At 46.5% G+C, this 18,776-nt stretch overlaps 1 protein-coding gene across 13 annotated transcripts in view; it reads left to right on the forward strand.

Moving 5' to 3' along the window:
- The window catches only part of HEXD (hexosaminidase D), a 111,331-nt gene that overhangs the window by 80,279 nt on the left and 12,276 nt on the right, over positions 1-18,776 (forward strand). For all 13 annotated transcript variants that reach the window (XM_078785330.1, XM_078785332.1, XM_078785337.1 and 10 more), the window contains 4 exons: positions 1,636-1,718; positions 3,652-3,733; positions 11,336-11,434; positions 11,952-12,041. In XM_078785330.1, the coding sequence (XP_078641456.1) occupies positions 1,636-1,718; positions 3,652-3,733; positions 11,336-11,434; positions 11,952-12,041 (354 nt within the window). The remainder of the gene's footprint in view (positions 1-1,635; positions 1,719-3,651; positions 3,734-11,335; positions 11,435-11,951; positions 12,042-18,776) is intronic.

Consider the following 18,776-nt stretch of genomic DNA (forward strand, 5'->3'; position numbering starts at 1 on the left):
GCGGGCTCGGCTACCGCGCGCTCTTGCGAGGCGCCATTTTGCGTGCCTGCTACCCTCGCTGTTTCGCTCTCCTCATGTCCCTCAATTTGGTCCTGGACCGACCCTGCTTCACTCTCCCCTACCGGACCCCAGCCGTCTTGATCCGCCATAGCGCGACTTTCAAAATTCGAGTTTCGTAACACCAATCCAAATTTTGCTGTTATAATTTCGTCGAGCGCAGTAACCGCGGGACCGCGCTCCGGATCGATTTGGTCGAGCGCCGTACGCGCTCCGGCTCGATTTTCCCTCCCAAAATTTGGGCCTAACTAATTTAGTCCCGGGTCCGAATCTCACTCCTCGACACCAAATGTTACAGACGTGGCTTAGATGTTAGTTTACCGAGCGGTTTTGGTATGACCACGTCTGCACAAGTTACCGATTATACTCGACGTTGACGAAGCCGCGCCACGCTGGCTCAATAAGAAAAAGAAGACACCCGGCTGGGTTATAAAATGACGACACCAGGGATACGGTTCTCAAGACCTCCGGAGGAGATTATATTCGTTACGGAAAAGGTTAGATTACAGGGGCTAGAGGTACAACATAGAAAGACAAGCACTTAGACACAATCTTATATTATTCCCCAACAGACGACAGGCAAACGGGACAACGGCTGACTCACACGGGGGTTGATGGAAAGGACAGGCGGGTAGCGATGGCTCCAGGTGCACCTGTGCTCAAAGGTTAGAATCGACCCGGTCCGGTCCAGAGATGCGGGGAGGTCTCGTCGCAGCGCTCAGAGGTGACGTTCTTTCTCAGGCGGGTTCTCTTCCTCTCAGCGGTCGTAGGCAAGGCAACGTTCTTTCTCCAGCTGGGGGCGCATCTCACGTCACGTCCGCTACGTGGCCGCGTATATCCGGCGGGGAGTGACACGCCCTCGGCTCGTTAGCTCCGCCTCGTGGAATCGGCACGTTGCTTCTCATTGGGTGCGTGCGGGGGGGTTTACCAGGCTCCGCCCTTGACGAGGAGCTGACAAGGAGCCCCTTCGTGGTAACCCCGTGGAGCGCATGGTCTGGAGCGCATCGTCTGGAGCGCATTGTCGATGGCGGCGAACCGAGCCGGTGGGAGGACGCACACTCCCCCTCGCGCAGCGCCGTGCCCCTCTGTTGTTGTAGACGGGGAAGAAGATGGGAGGAGGTATGGGAAAGGTCCTAAACTCACTACTGATGCCATATAATCACATTCTGGTGCAACGAAGAGTCATAATTAATGGAAACGAGGCCTTAACTGACATAGACTAAGAATAACTAGGAAGATGTCCGAAAGTTGTCTACGTGTGGTGCGGTGGACCTGGGCACGACATTTAATGGGGGAATAAGGGGAAGGTCGGCTCTACTGATTGTTATTTACATGCAATGGGACTAGGGAATGGGGGATTGGGGAAAGTTGGGGAGTATTGGAGAAAATAGGGGAATATTTACAAGCGGATATGGAGGCCAAATTCCATATTCGCAACAATATATATATATATATATATATGTGTGTGTGTGTGTGTGTGTATTCACCCCCCCCCCCTCCTCCCACCACCCCCTTCAATGTAGCTGTTATCACTTGTTGCTCTCATCGTAGTGCTACTCTGTGTGGGATATTTTTCAGGTACAACCACTTTGCAGTGCTGTGTGAGCTCATTCCGGTGGGCCTTCCTTCATTGGCTATTTGCCTCCAGGTCCTTAACCATGGTACAAATTATCATTTTTGCATCTACCCCTTTGTAGCAGCACTTCATGTTTTGCTGTTGCGTTCAATCGCTAAGTTTTCTTGTGGTTTTCTCCATTATATATTTGATGATTTTGATATGAATATGACTTACAGTCATACTTGCAACTGCTTCATCTCAGAGTAATGTGAGAAAGCTGGTGGATCGCTAATGAGTGTAGTCGGAGCGTTGCATTTTAAACTAGAATGGCACTCAGTAGAGCGCATACCTCCACCAGGCTGAACAGTTTTCATTTTGTATTACACTGATCCGGACCTAAACCAAAATCTAATTGGCTTGTACCTGTCACATAACCAATTCATCCACCTAATTTTGTCATAAGTCGTCCATAATTTTTTGAAATATCATCCTATATATCGTTTTTGGCCCTATCTCTCAATGGTGGAGAATCACTTAAAAATTTAAAATTCTTGTATCCGGATCAGGATTTGGATCATCACCAAAATCGAATCAATTCGTCTTTGTCACACACCCAACCTATCCACCAAGTTTCATCTGAATATGTCCATAACCTTTTGAGGTATTGTGCTATATATCTATATCGTTTTGGCCCTATCTTTTAATGGTAAAGAATCACTGAAAAAATTATTGTATCCGGATGTGGATCTTCACCAAAACGAATCGATTTGGCCTTGTCACACGCAACCTCTCCACAAAATTTCGTCGGAATTAGTCCACAGGTTTTTAAGATATCCTTTTTCACAGACAGACAGGGCTGAAATTACAACCTCCGTCCACCTTCGGTAGCGGAGGTAGTTAAGGGGGCATTATACCATTGAAGGCAAAAAAAAAATTTTTTTTACAAATATACAAATGCATCAATTAAAATGTTTGTTTCCTAGTATTGTATATATGTACCAAGTTTGAACGTAAATGGACTTGTCATAGAGAAGATATAAGCTGTAAAGTGGTAATTCATCATTTGTATGCATCTGGTTACCATGGTAACCATGCATAATATAATGCTATGTAATGTATACCAATGTAATGTTCATATATCAAGCAACATGTACATATATAGTTTTGCATATTTTCAATCAAAAAGTGCATTACTGTGATTCAGTGTTGTTTTTACTGTGTTCAGTGTAATGCTCCCCATTACACTGAACACAGTAAAAACAACACTGAATCACAGTAATGCACTTTTTGATAAAATGTCTTGATTGAAAATATGCAAAACTATATATGTACATGTTGCTTGATATATGAACATTACATTGGTATACATTACATAGCATTATATTATGCATGGTTACCATGGTAACCAGATGCATACAAATGATGAATTACCACTTTACAGCTTATATCTTCTCTATGACAAGTCCATTTACGTTCAAACTTGGTACATATATACAATACTAGGAAACAAACATTTTAATTGATGCATTTGTATATTTGTAAAAATATATTTTTTTTTGCCTTCAATGGTATAATGCCCCCTTAAGTAACTGCCAAATCCAGTTTATGAAGATGTCATGAAGCATAATCGGCCATTTTGCTCCTCCCCTCCCACCTCCTCCCCTATTTATAGGTTTGGAGTAGTTGCATGGTTGATAATGTAAAAAAAAATTGTGTGCGCTCGAGTTTTAAATATTCGAAATTTGGCATGTCACAAAATCGTACATATACCGATGGTACTGTGTTTTCATTACGGCAGCCATGCATGATTGTGGGCCACGATGCTTCAACAATAGACCAACTCCAGTTCTGAGAGGCTGAATTGACTGGCATAACTTAAGGAAAGACACCTTGTATATTTACATGCATTCGTACTTGGTTTTATCGTGTTTCATAGAATTTATCATGAAAAAAAAACATTTTAAAATTTCCCCATTGCCATGCTGTAATTCATATTTCCTTCCTTAATTTCTGTCATTCCTTCTTTATCATTTCAGGTGGCTTAAAGACAGAAGCTTTGAATACAGCTACAGAATTGCTGGGTTTCTCCAAGATCACTGACAATCCTTCTATAGTTTGGTATAACCTTGGCGGGGCAACTGTACATGTATTGCGTGTTGTATGTGGGTGTTCAAAAGGTTCTATAAGGTGTTCAAAATAGTTCAGTACATGCCGGAAATAGTGCAATGAGGTAGGTACAGTGCCTATATGAAGTCTACAACCCCTTTCGAAATTTTCACCTTTTGTTGCCCTGTAGCCTGGAATTAAATTGCATTAAATCAGACTTTTCCACCTTTATTTACACATCGTAACCCACAACTTCCAAGTGAAAAACAAATTTTACAAATCTCAGAAAATTAAATAAAATACATATTAATTAAAATTACTCTGCCATCATTGATAGAATCATAAGCTGGTCAAACACCTGGAATGTGTCTTTCAATCCAGACAAATCTCACGCACTCACTCTGTCTTTCAAAAGGCCATCTGGCAAACCCTCCCATGGGCTTTCTTCACAATCCTCTTGAATAAGTTCTGTCACTCAATCGTTTGGACCTCACCATCAGCCATGATCTTTCTTTGGCTATCCTCATATCAAAGTTGGCCTCGAAAGCCAGTTGCCACATCATGCAAAGTCTTTATCCTACATCATGCAGTCTTTTTTTTTGGCACATCTGACCCTTTGTCAACTTAAAAGTTCTTCATCTGCAGTTTGATGGAGTACTGCTCTCCCCTTTTTGCTGGAGCTCGGGCTCACACCTTACTCAGCTGGACGCCTTGAGAACCAAGGCCTTCAAAATCATTGGAATCTCACGATGAAGCCGAGTCTCTGGGCCGATCACTTCCACATAGCAGACAAGTTGGTGGTATCTTCTACTGCCTCCTTTCGAGTCTTGCACCCTCCGCGCTTTATGTACTCTGTTGTCGTCGATGTCCCCCTCCCCCACTGCCAGGTCTGCAGAAAACACACAGTCTACCAGTAACCCCCAGCTGGTGGAATTCCCAAAGTCCAGACTCGCTGCTCACCCTCCACTGATTTGTTCTTCTTTTTTCCCCCACCTGTGGAACTAATTTCCTCGGTCTGTTCAATGTCATTCTTCCAAACAGTTTTGTTCACCAGCGTATCAGGTCATTCCTCATTCACATCCATCTTTTCTACCCCATTTTACCATCCCCAAGTCCACCTTTTTCTAGGTTTCACCCCACTCCCTCATCCTCCTCTTAATCTTTTATTTAAAATTTTAACCTTTTTACAGCGTAGCCCTTAGGGAAAAGCCGTCTAGAACAGTGTTTGTCTGTCCGTATGTATGTATGTCCCTCACAAACACGCACCAATTAGAGCTGAGGATCTGATCACATAACAGGGGTGATCTGATGTGATTACGTCTGTGATGTCATTACGGAATACGACGGCTGACTCCGCATGCCGCCATTTTGATTTATATGCCATCCCTGGTTTTGAGCTAGCGGCTAGGGTGCCAGCTTAGGATCCAAGGATCCTGGGTTCGAATCCCGGTCGATCGCTGAATTAACGCCAGGGGGGTTGACTCAGCCTGTCATCCTCCCGAGGTCGGCAAATTGAGTACCAGTACACTGGTAATTCCCTGTTTATCGTAAAAAGGCGACAAACAGGGTTGGCGGCAGGAAGGGCATCCGGCCGTAAAACATTGCTTCAAAAAAGGGACCAAAAAACAACAACAACCACGGTCCCTGAAAAGGCCAACCCCCGCAAATGGCCTCTAAACGGTGGTTTTTTTTTTTTGTTGTTCAGGCAAAATATGTCGTCGAACCTGCCATATATCACAATTGCCATGCTCTACTTTTACACTTTTCATTCAGTGTGAAACACAAACAAACCGATTGTTAAAATGACCATCAAATATCGAAAGCAAAGGTGTTACGGGTCTTCCAATGACACTGCTTATAGGCCTTAGGCTTCATGCTTTCGTGCCTCACCATCAGGCTGCTTCGGACAAATAAGCCCAGGTTTTTTAATACAGTAGTATCGTTTTCGTATTAATAATAATAATAATATAGTAAATATAATCATAAGACTGCAATCCCTTTGTCCTGACTGCAAAGTTACTAGATTGAAGCTGTGTATGCTTCAATCATAGAGAACATTGACTCGAAACATAGAGAACAAGAAAGAACAATCGGAGATTGCAGACCCTCGCCAGATTATTTTTTTTCCTCTAATTTATTCTTAGATTATGCTCAAGAAATTTCATCTTAATCGGATGAAGTTTTGTACTTGTCAAATTATGACGTCATAATGGGGGCACCTATGACGTCATCATTAACAGATGTTATTCCACATGGAGAGTTCTTTACAATGAGCCATGTCTCAATTTTTTCTATGCAGCGCTTTCGGAGATATAAAGGTGCAAATCTTTTCGGTTTTTCCAACATGGCGGCCGAACCACGTGATCTATGACGTCATAATTATCATTAAAAAATTCTACAGGTGGAGTTGCACCTGTGGCGAAAATTTCCTGTCAATCGGACCAACGGTTGCAGAGAAAATCATATTTATTCTGTGCGGACAAACAAACAAACAAACAAACGGACAGACAAACAAACAAACGGACTCAAATTCAATACCCTCTCCTCAGGCGAGGGTAACACGCCTGGCTACACCGCTGTTACCCTTTTGGTCTTGTTTTTTTTGTTTTGTTCCATTTCTGCTTCTTCCCTAGTTTCCACTTCTGTGATTGACAGTTTGTGACTGTATCCATGCTGTTCACCTCCTGTTTTCTCCTCTCCTTGCTCTCATTCTTCCCCATGTCCTTTATTCCTCCAAGTCTCCCTCCACTTTGTTCCTCCACCGTGCTATTGGTGTGTTTGACCACCACCCCACCCCCGCCCCATTTTTTCTACTGTTCTTTACATTTTGTTATGTTCTGTTTCTTCTGTGTACTACCTGCTACCTACTCCATGAGCCTCAACTCTCTCTCACACACACACACACACACACACACACACACACACACACACACACACACACACACACACACACACACATACACATACACACACACATTTACGTTTATATATATATATATATATATATATATATATATATATATATATATATATATATATGTATGTATGTACACACATCAAATCAGGGGTCATAAAATCGGCAGCATAACCACTCTCCCAGTGGTGATGTAAACCTGCAATGATGCATTGCACACAGATGAATGAATAGCTTAAACATCCAAAGAATGCACTTGATGAGAGATTGAAATCAATAGCCAAGCATCTGCTTAATTATGTGTTTGCACTATCTTTTTGCATTTGTGAACACTAGTGACCAAGAAAGTGCTCTTCGTCTGGGGTCAAAGTTCACTTGGACAAATATCTGTTGCTGGCATGGCAATAACAAGTCTTCTTTTGCACCAGAATAAAAAAGCAACCCTAACCCATAACTCTTCCCCCTCCCCCTCGATACCCTGCAAAATCCATAGAAACAATATTTGCCATGGATGCAGCAAGATGTTAATTTCAAAAATTTTGACCTATCAAGTGTCTTACAAGATTGAATGTTATGCAAAATAAATTTGGTTAATACATTTTCTAATTGCTGCATAATTGGTGTTTACATGTTTGTGGTCTTGACCTTTGTGTGGTTTGACCAAAACTATCTCACATATACCACACATATGTACAAATAAGCTGTTTAAATTTCAATTTGATATCTTGGGAAAAAAAAATACTGATGTATGGTAATATTCAATTCACAAAGGCCATTTCATTATAATGGGGTGAAATTGTCATGGAAACCGTTGACAGGTCAAAAAGGTTAAATTGATCATTCAGATTTTTTTGTGAACCAGTTCTGTGTCCCAATATACAAATCCTATTCAAATTTGAAGTTTATATGATGAAAAATAATGATGTTATGTGACGTTGATCTTTGACCTTTTGACCTCAAACAATAGGCTTCAGTGACCCAATATGCGAACCCTGTTAAAATTTTAAGTCATTCGGATAAATATTTATGATTTAATGCGACCTTAACCTTTGACTCTGAGCTTTTGACCTCAAAAACAATATGCTTCGAGGTTTTGATTGGTGAATCCATTCGGTGACCTAATATGCAATTTCTGTTCAACCCAGCAGAGTACCCACCCTCATGGTGCTTGGAGATTACGCATTACTTCCTGAAAAAGTATACTCTATATTGCAAGAAGACTCGATAGATGTGTGTGTGGTGTACCGGTCTAAATAGTTTCAGTGATCCAAGGTGTCTAAAATGGTGTAATGGGGTCTAAAAGGTCTAACAGTCAAGTGGGCTAAGCTGTCTAAACACTAAATGGTGTAAATGTCTTGAGGAGTCGAATGGGTCAAAGAGTGTCCCAAATGGTATAAAGGGGTCTAAAAGGTGCATTCCAACATTAGTTATAGGCCTAATGGGTATATAGCATCTAAGGAGTCTAAAGGGATCTAAAGTGTCCAAAGAGGGTCTAATGGGTGAAAAGGTCAAAGGATCAAGGGGTCTAAAAAATATAAAGGTCTTCAGGAGTCTAAAATCCTCTAAAGTATCTAAATAGTGTCAATGGGACTACAGGGTCAAGCGGTCTAAAGGGTGTAAAGGGCAAAAGGGTCTAAGGGGATATAAAGGGTCTTAAATGGTCCAGAGGTCTAAAAGACCGAAGAGGTATGTTCCAATAGTCCTTGATTAATATATGAAATAAATAGATGTTGTCAAGGTCCAATAATAAGTAATTAATAGATGTATTCACAATCCAACTCACATTTAAACAGCACATGATTAATAGACATTCTCACATGGGTCGACCGAGGCTTCACCTCGATGAGGGTTCACCGTCCATCCATGTTTTGGGTTTATATGAACTAGGGCATGCCCGTACTATATATAAGCTAGGACGTGCCCGTACGTGGGTGCCCGTTCCTTGCCAAAAAAAAAAAAAAAAAAAAATTTGTGTAGGGGTGTGTGTGTGTAAACATCCTAGGGCGTGCCCGTACGTGGGTGCAAAAAAACATGCGTGCAAACAACAACAACAAAAAAAAACTTTGAAACCACGTGGCAGTAACGACCACAGAACCCCCCCCCCCCCTCTATTTACATGAATGGTTTGGTCCATTCGCAACGACCACAGAACCCCCCCCTCTATTTACATGCAATGGTTTGGTCCAAAGCGAACGGCTTGCGGTGTTTGGTAAAGAAATCGCCATAGCTCGGTAACTACTTGTCCGATTAATTTCAAACCTTGAAAAGGCACATCCTCGGGTCCCCAGCAATATACCTGGCAAGTTGCAAGTATATCGGACCCGTGGTTGTCGAGAAACAGCGGTCACAGACAAACATACATACAAACATACAAACATACAAACATACACACAGAGATTACTGGAATTATAGATAGATGAATGAATGATCGTTTTAAGGCCATTTTCCCCGCCAGAGCGGGGGTTAGCCTTGCGGGCCCCATGACAATCATGGTTCCCTGTTTGAGGCAATGTTTTTATGGCCGGATGCCCTTCCTGACGCCAACCCTTAGTTGCCTCTTACGATGCGCAGGGATACGGTGTACCTATTCTAAACGGGTACACACCGGGATCATTCATCCCAGCAAGCTGGTGCTCAATTTGCCGACCTCAGAAGGATGACAGGCTGAGTCAACCCCCCTGGTGTTAATTTAGCGATCGACCGGGATTCGAACCCAGGATCCTAGGATCCCAAGTCGGCACCCTAACCGCTAAGGTTTATATACAGAATATATATATAGATATGAAGTGCATTGGATGAAAATTGACGATTTATGTGACCTTGACCTTTGACCCATTGACCTAAAAAACAATAGCCTTCTTGCTTGTGACTACCTCTACCAGGTGGTTACGTTTCGTGAAAATCGGAGTAAAAATATGATCTGTAGGCAATTGATATACAGACAGACAAAATAGACCAGACCAACAACATACAGGTGTTCCAAAAAGACCTGGACAACTTTGGTTAATTTATTTAGAACCACAAATGATACAATGATGCCCTTTGGTTTATATGATACAGAAACTCAAGGTTTTGTGCACACCATCAATACACTTCAATGTGAGCTCCGTTTGTTGCATGCAGGAAATCAATGCGGTACACGAGTTATTGTTATGTTCGGCTCGGCATGTTTGCGTCCACCAAATCCTGCAGGTTTGCCACCTGGGCGTTGTAGACAACTTCTTTGAGAAACCCCTACAGAAAAAAATCAACGGTGATCTGGTGATCATATGTCTGGCGATCCTCATTCACCCCAGACCATGTGGATCGTGGGGGCCAGGCATCTGGTCCGTATTTGTCAATCCAGCAACCTGGAATTTTTTCATTCAGGATGGCTCGAACGACTAAGTCCCATTGAGGGGGAGTGCCATCCTGTTGAAAATTTATATTGGGTTTCAGGTCTTCAATCTGTGGGAAGGCGAATCCTTCTAACATGTTCATGTAAATTGTTGAGGTCACTGTATCCTTCGCAACGAAAAACGGACCCACCAAGTGGTCGTGGAGAAGGCCACACCACACATCGACATTTGAACTGTCGCGTATGTGTTCAATGACCACGTGGGGTTTTCAGAGCCCCAGATCCTCGCATTGTGCCGGTTGACCTGCCCCGATACATGAAAGCAAGCTTCGTCTGTGAGCATGACCTTTTTCAGGTAATCTTCATCAACCTCTATGTGACAGCATTCCCAAGGCAAAATCCTTGCGTTTGGGTCCGTCATTTGGTTTGAGTTCCTGCAGAATCTGCACCTTATAGGCACAAAGCTTCAGTCTTTTATGCAAAATCCTGTGTACAGTGGTGGTTGGTAGTCCTAGTACTCTGGATGTGTGTCGGATTGATTTTATTGGACGTTGTTGAAATGATTCATGCACTTGGACTTGGTCGACTGGTACTTTTCTATTTCTGACAACTTCCAGTCTCCTTAAACCACTTCTACCACTCTCTGATACTAGTCTACGATCGATAGCAGATTCCTTCCATACCTTGTACGGAAATTATGCTGAACTTGCATGCCGGATCTCGTCTCGATGAACCATTCGACGCACTGAGCTCTCTCATGTGGAGTCGCCATTTTCTTTTACATTAAACAATCGGATTTGAAAAAAAAACTTTGAGTTTCTGTATCATATAAAACAAAGTGTATCATATAATTTGTGGTCCTAAATATATTAACAACCGAAGTTGTTCCGGTCGTTTTGGAACACCCTGAACCGGCGAATCTTCGATTTCGCAAGTAACAAAGTAATGACCAAGTAAAATAAGAGACTTTCACACTGGAGGTAGTGGCATGGCATCAAACTACACATTTCTTCTGCTTCTTTTATTTGGGAAGTCTGCATTCTGTGTGGAAACTGGGGGAAACTTGCATAAAAGCACAGCATACAGGCCTGTGATGGAGACAACAACCAATAACACGGTGAAAACGTTATGGTAAACATCATAAAGGCAAACATATAATTTGGGATGTTTAAATTCATTTCTAAATTTCAAGTCATTAATGTTTTTATTTTAATTTTAAATGTCTTGTGTTTGTTGTTCATATTATTGAAGAAGGCGTGTGTACATGTAGAATGCTGGGCGAAGGGCTGCATACACTTACAACATCCTCTCAACCAATGGTTCATGAGTTTTATGGCAGTGCGGTTTATCTTTTTTTTTTTAGGGCGGGTGAGGGATCTTTTCCTGGGTGCGAGATCCACAATGAAGTGCTCTACATAAACGGCAGTCTTCGTGATTCCGTCACCGCAATACTGGACAGCGAGTGGGTTATAAACCTTTGCTACACATCACATTTTGTCAGTATGTTCCATGTGCAACAACTGCACAAGTTTTAATCTGATTAAGTAGTGCGGTGAGATCCATGATGTTAAGAAATGTTGTTGTAGTCCCGTGGCTAACTGTACTGATTTATGTCGTGTCAGAAGGTACACTGGAAGTAGTCTCCATTTGCTAAGCATGATGTGGGAAAATCCTTGCCATTAGAGCTAGGGTTCTGTGGAAGAAGAGAGTGGGGCGTTGCGCAGACGCATCAAGCAGCGAAATGTCGGAAGAGGAAAGAAAATAGGAGAAAGAAAGAAATTACGATAGAAAGAGTGTTGGTTTTTGGAGAATTATTATGTGGGAGGAATTAAATGAGATTGGTGTTGGATTTTACTGGAAGAATGCATGCATCCTGACCTGGTGGAGCTGGGGATGGACAGAGGGCAGAATATGCAGTAGTTAATGTAATGTGCAAGAAAACGCTTTTCCAAGCAGTATCCTGACATTTGTTTTTGCAGTTACGTGCGGGCCTGGTTCTCAAAGTACAACCGCAAGCACAAGTTTGCAAACCCTATGTTCATGGAGTATTTTGAGCCAAAAGCCAGGCAGTAAGTGTCTCCCCCCCTTACTTTCTTAAAGCATCATCCATGCTCCAATATCTGGTCTCCCATACACATCTTCTCATATAGAAAACTCTGCTCTCTTGCATCTTGCCCTTTCCCCACTTCCTTTGTCCATGTTTTTATTTTTTACGAAAGTTGCTTTTTCAAATATTCACATTTTGTACCATAGTCACGTTCATAATAATTGTGTAACACCACGTAACTCGTTTACAACCTGCACAAGATTGCGTGACCGAGTTGTGCATGGTCGTGGCACTTGTGTGGATTTTGATTGCATTCCTTGTGTAACTGGTCTCTGTAGCATTGTACAACCATCTTTAGCGTCTGGGTAATTTGGAGTACGATTTAGTGAAATTTTCATGATATTGACAAAAGTTTAAAAGTAGTGAACCAAAATTTTATCAGGTTCTTTGGGAAAAGGGTCCTCCAGCTTTAACAGTCAAAGTGTTGGCTAACTTCAGTATATTGCATAAGTTGTTATCTTCAGCATTGTGTATTACGTATAATCCTTCATGTCCTGTGATTACAAATCTAAAAGATAACTATAAGCAGAGGTTTGTAAATACAGAGAACACAAAAGACATGGACAACACAAAAAGGAGATTGTTTTTCGGATTTCCATTCTTCTTCCAAGCTCCAGAAACAGTAGGTTACAGTTGTGGTCTGAATGCTTCATAGGCAGAGGTTGAGGAGGAGGAGGAGGAGGAACTCAAACTATCAAAATGCTATGCGCTAAGACGACAACAGTCGCAGGCATGTGGGGGCACGGATCCACTTTTGACACTGGCACAGAATGTCGGAAAGGCTATTCGTGATGCTCATTCCCACCCAATTTTCTCTCAATGCTGCACAATCACCTCCCCGGTCATTGAGCAGGCTCCGGTCATTGAGCAGCCCTTCGCTGGACTTTGAGCAACCGTAGCTCCTTGGACATCGCAACCAATTATTTCTCATACTTTGCTTCCGTCGACATCCCTCTGCTTCGCCCAACAAATACAAATACACATGCACTTGGTCTTGAGGCCAAATCTCATGGGCATACCGAAATGCCCGCAAGGCCAAGAATGCATGGCTATACCATAAACCGTTTCTACTTGGGGGCCACTGGCTGTTAATCCGTTTGAGAGGGGCCTATTTACCTAAGAAAAAGGGGAAAACGTCAAACATTGTAACAAGGCTAAGCACGTGTGCAGACATAAACTTAATTTTTTTAACCATTGACTGTCAAAGCGCCGAGTGGATTCTCTCCCACTATTTGAGCTGGCAAGCCGTCCCTTGAAGGATTACCGTATTTTTCAGCGTACAAGTCGATATCTTTTTTTCTGGAAGTCCGGTCCTCGACTTGTACTCCAAATCGACTTATCTATGGTTTAAGACTTTAAGACATTGACTTGTGTAAATGAAAAAAAATCTTAAGTGTGATATTTTCCGAAATAAATTGTATAATTATTATTTTAAAACACTAAAAATCATTTCCCAGAACGTTTGCCGGTTGAATGAGCAATTCAAGGTCAATGCTCCCACTGGCGCATGCAAGATTATCCAAACAATTTTGAACATGCACTCACCAATTATGTTTGATCCATCCCTTTCAATCCCAATCATATGTATCCATCCTTACTACATCATCTAAAATGTCTCGTAAAGCCACACAAGTCGTACGTGGCAGCTTTTAAGTTGGAAGACATTACGTTCGCTGAGGAAATGGCAGGAATATGGCTGCGCTCTGTCAGCGAGAAATGTGTTCGGGCCTTGCAAAATGTATTATGCCTTGAGCCTGGTCTGATGATGATTTTGTATCTTGTTTTAGATACTCTACCTCTATTACGATACGACGTCGGCCTTTCCCTCGCGGTCCCCATGTACTGTCTTTGTCTTTCCCTCGCGGTCCCCATGTACTGTCTTTGTCTTTCCCTCGCGGTCCCTATGTGCTGTCTTTGTCTTTCCCTCGCGGTCCCCATGTGCTGTCTTTGTCTTTCCCTCGTGGTCCCCATGTACTGTCTTTGTCTTTCCCTCGCGGTCCCCATGTGCTGTTTTTGTCTTTCCCTCGCGGTCCCTATGTACTGTCTTTCCCTCGCGGTCCCCATGTACTGTCTTTCCCTCGCGGTCCCCATGTACTGTCTTTGTCTTTCCCTCGCGGTCCCCATGTGCTGTTTTTGTCTTTCCCTCACGGTCCCCATGTACTGTCTTTCCCTCGCGGTCCCCATGTACTGTCTTTCCCTCGCGGTCCCCATGTACTGTCTTTGTCTTTCCCTCGCGGTCCCCATGTGCTGTTTTTGTCTTTCCCTCGCGGTCCCCATGTACTGTCTTTCCCTCGCGGTCCCCATGTACTGTCTTTGTCTTTCCCTCGCGGTCCCCATGTACTGTCTTTGTCTTTCCCTCGCGGTCCCTATGTGCTGTCTTTGTCTTTCCCTCGCGGTCCCCATGTGCTGTTTTTGTCTTTCCCTCGCGGTCCCCATGTACTGTCTTTCCCTCGCGGTCCCCATGTACTGTCTTTGTCTTTCCCTCGCGGTCCCCATGTGCTGTTTTTGTCTTTCCCTCGCGGTCCCCATGTACTGTCTTTCCCTCGCGGTCCCCATGTACTGTCTTTGTCTTTCCCTCGCGGTCCCCATGTACTGTCTTTGTCTTTCCCTCGCGGTCCCTATGTGCTGTCTTTGTCTTTCCCTCGCGGTCCCCATGTGCTGTCTTTGTCTTTCCCTCGTGGTCCCCATGTACTGTCTTTGTCTTTCCCTCACGGTCCCCATGTGCTGTTTTTGTCTTTCCCTCGCGGTCCCCATGTACTGTCTTTCCCTCGCGGTCCCCATGTACTGTCTTTCCCTCGCGGTCCCCATGTACTGTCTTTGTCTTTCCCTCGCGGTCCCCATGTGCTGTTTTTGTCTTTCCCTCGCGGTCCCCATGTACTGTCTTTCCCTCGCGGTCCCCATGTGCTGTTTTTGTCTTTCCCTCGCGGTCCCCATGTGCTGTTTTTGTCTTTCCCTCGCGGTCCCCATGTACTGTCTTTGTCTTTCCCTCGCGGTCCCTATGTGCTGTCTTTGTCTTTCCCTCGCGGTCCCCATGTGCTGTTTTTGTCTTTCCCTCGCGGTCCCCATGTACTGTCTTTCCCTCGCGGTCCCCATGTACTGTCTTTCCCTCGCGGTCCCCATGTACTGTCTTTGTCTTTCCCTCGCGGTTGTCAGCTCTTTCACGAGCCTCGATTCAGTATAGAGAAAAAAAAATATATATATATATATATATATGATAACAAACATGTTGAAAAACTATTTACATTCCTAATTTATCCAAAAGGTCGTCCCGCAAAGAAATTCAAGTATGCACAAAACACGTCATTTATATTGATGACCCTGGAAGTACCGTAGGTTGCGATGCGTTGTGAGTGTCAGGGAGGAATTATCACCACTGTTGTTCTGAATGACAGTTTTGCTAACTACTGCAGTTGATCTAGCGTCGTCTTGGACTCCAAATCGACTTATCTATGAATGAAGGAAATAAAAATAGCGAAATTAGCCAATTCGACTTGTAGGCTGAAAAATACAGGATATCCAAATTTCACCTCTTAACTATTTTAACGACCATGTGCCACACCAACACTTGCTGCAAAGCTTCGGACCAACATGGTGCACTTGCCCCACATCCACTCTGTTTAAGCATGCATAGGTTTTTAAATGGACGCCGAGAAAGGAGATAGTGTGGGAGCTGTGCTTGCACGATAAAGCCAGACAAAATGGACGACACAGGAACGAAGTTTCACCGAGCTATTTATTTAGCTCAAAACCAAAGAACTCAAAAGCACACTTAATCCGCCCATCGAACGGGCAGCAATTTATATCGCAAACTGAACACACAAAAGCCACGCCTCTCAGGCGGGGCGTGGTATGCAAAATAGGTAAATCACGCCTCTCGACGGGGCGTGGTATGCAAGGCAAGTGTTCGCCCGAGAAAGGCAAGTCTGGACACGCCCGGGCAAGTCCGGACAAGTGACCGCTCGCCAGTTGTGTCATCGGCCGGTGCACGGTAATTGTGTCTTGCTTCCGGTAACCGCTACATGCGCCCCCCCCCCCCCCCCCCAGAATTAACCTGCACCGGGAGAGTCAGTTTGAGGGGGGGTCCTGATGACCCGGCCGAAACGACCCCTGGCGATTCGTGTGGGGGTGGTAGGTGGCGTGGCGGTGGATGGTCGGGCGGGGGGCTTGGTTGACGGGGGACGGCCCTGTCGTGGAGGAAGGGCCAACCGTGGAGGTTGGTCGAGGTCCAAATGGGCCGGCTTGAGGCGATCCACGGAGATGCGGTCCGGCTTGTCGACGATGAATGACTTGTCGTCCCTCTTCAGGACCCGGAAAGGTCCATCGTACGGCGGCCGGAGCGGTCCCCGGTGTGCGTCGTGACGGATAAAAACGTACTCCGCAGTGCGAAGTGCTGGGGGGATGTGGGGTTGGGGGCAGCCGTGGTGGGACGTGGGCATGGGGGCAAATCTCCTGGCGGCCTCCTGGAGGTCCGAGCGTTGGCGAGCCGCGGACCAGGGGCCGGTGGCGTCAGGGATGAATTCGCCCGGCACGCGCAGTGGCTGGCCGTAGACCAGCTCGGCAGTGGAAGCCTGGAGGTCCTCTTTAGGGGCCGTTCGGAGGCCCAATAGGACCCACGGGAGCCTGTCGGCCCAACCGTCGTCCTGGAGGCTGGCTTTGAAAGCGGCCTTCGTCGAGCGGTGGAACCGCTCGCACAAGCCGTTGGCTTGGGGGTGGTAGGCCGTGGTACGGTGAAGCTTGACCCCCAAGGCCTGGGCGACCGCGCCCCAAAGCTCGGAGGTGAATTGCGGGCCTCTGTCGGAGGAGATGTCCGAGGGCGCGCCGAAATGGGCAATCCAAGTGCCAATGAAGGCCTGCGCCACGTCGGCGGATGTTGTTGATGCCAGCGAGACGGCCTCCGGCCACCTGGTGGTCCTGTCCACCATCGTGAGGAGGTGGGTGAAGCCCCGCGAGGAGGGAAGGGGTCCCACCAGGTCCACATTGATGTGGTCGAAGCACCGCGCGGGCACGTCGAATGGTGCCAACGGGGCCTGGGTGTGCCGGTGGACCTTCGTGCGCTGGCAGGCGACACAGGCATTGGCCCAGTCGCGGACCTCCTTACGGAGCCCGTGCCAGACGAACTTTGCTGCCACGAGCTTCTGTGATGCTTTCCGGCCCGGGTGGGAAAGGCCGTGGAGGGCGTCAAAAATGTGCCGCTGCCATCCGGTGGGCACGATGGGGCGAGGTTGGCCCAGGGAAACGTCGCACAGCAGAACTGTGCCTGTGTCCTCGAAGGGGACGTCGGCCAATCGCAGGCCTGTGTCCGCTGTCCGGAGGGCTTGCACCGCGGGGTCGGCGGTCTGGTCGGCCGCCATGCGGGCGAAGTCCACACCCAGGTGGACGGCGTTCGCCCCGGACCGGGAGAGGCAATCGGCCACAGTGTTGTCCTTGCCCGCGACGTGCCGGATGTCCGTCGTAAATTCGGACACGGCGGAGAGGTGGCGCTGCTGGCGGGCCGACCACGGCTCCGTAACCTTGGCCATAGCGAAAACCAGGGGTTTGTGGTCCACAAACGCCGTGAACGGGCGGCCCTCCAAAAGATGGCGGAAATGGCGAACAGCCAGGTAAAGGCCGAGGAGCTTGCGGTCGAAAGCGCTATACTTGCGCTCGTTAGGGCAAAGCTGCCGGCTGAAGAAGGCCAGCGGTTGCCAAGCCCCGTTCACCCACTGTTCATGCACGGCGCCCACCGCGTAGTCGGAAGCGTCCGTGGTGAGGGCGATGGGTGCGTCGAGCGCCGGGTGCGCCAGCATGGTCGCGTTAGCGAGGGCCAGCTTAGCGCCCGTGAACGCCGCGTCCATCTCTGTGGTCCAGGCAACGTCGTGCTTGGCCGGCTTGCCCCGGAGGGCATCGTACAGGGGGCGCATGAGTTGGGCGGCGCGAGGCACGAACCGGTGGTAGAAATTTACCATCCCCAAAAATTCCTGTAGGGCCTTGATGGAGCGGGAGCGCGGGAAACTTGTGACTGCCTCCACCTTGGTAGGCAGCGGGATGGCCCCGCGCTTCGTGATGCGGTGCCCCAGGAAGTCGACGGCCGTTACGCCAAACTGGCATTTCACCGGGTTGATGATGAGGCCGTGCTGGCCGAGGCGCTCGAAAAGCATGCGCAGGTGGATGAGGTGCTCCGCCCGGGAAGTGCTGGCGATGAGAATGTCATCCAGGTAGACGAACAGAAAGGTGAGATCGCGCAGCACACTGTCCATCAGCCGCTGGAAGGCCTGGGCCGCGTTCTTAAGGCCGAACGGCATTCGGAGGAACTCGAAGAGGCCAAAAGGTGTAATTACAGCCATCTTCGGAACGTCGGCCGGCCGGACAGGTACCTGCTGGTATCCCCGAATGAGGTCGACCTTGGAAAAGATCACCTGCCCCGCCAAACGGGCGGAAAAGTCCTGTATGTGTGGTATCGGGTATCGGGTACTGGTCGGGGGTGGTGGCGTCGTTGAGGCGGCGGTAATCACCGCATGGTCGCCATCCGCCACCCCGGTTTGGGCACGATGTGCAGGGGCGAGGCCCACGCGCTATTCGAGCGCCGCACAATGCCCAATCGCTCCAGCGCGTCGAATTCCGCCTTCGCCACGGCGAGTTTGGCCGGGTCAAGGTGGCGAGCCCTGGCGTAGACCGGTGGACCTGTGGTCGGGATGTGGTGTTCGACGCCATGCTTGAC

This window comes from Myxine glutinosa, chromosome 10, assembly GCF_964187855.1.
Source record: "Myxine glutinosa chromosome 10, kmMyxGlut1.1, whole genome shotgun sequence".
NCBI classification, from domain to species: Eukaryota; Metazoa; Chordata; class Myxini; order Myxiniformes; family Myxinidae; genus Myxine; species Myxine glutinosa.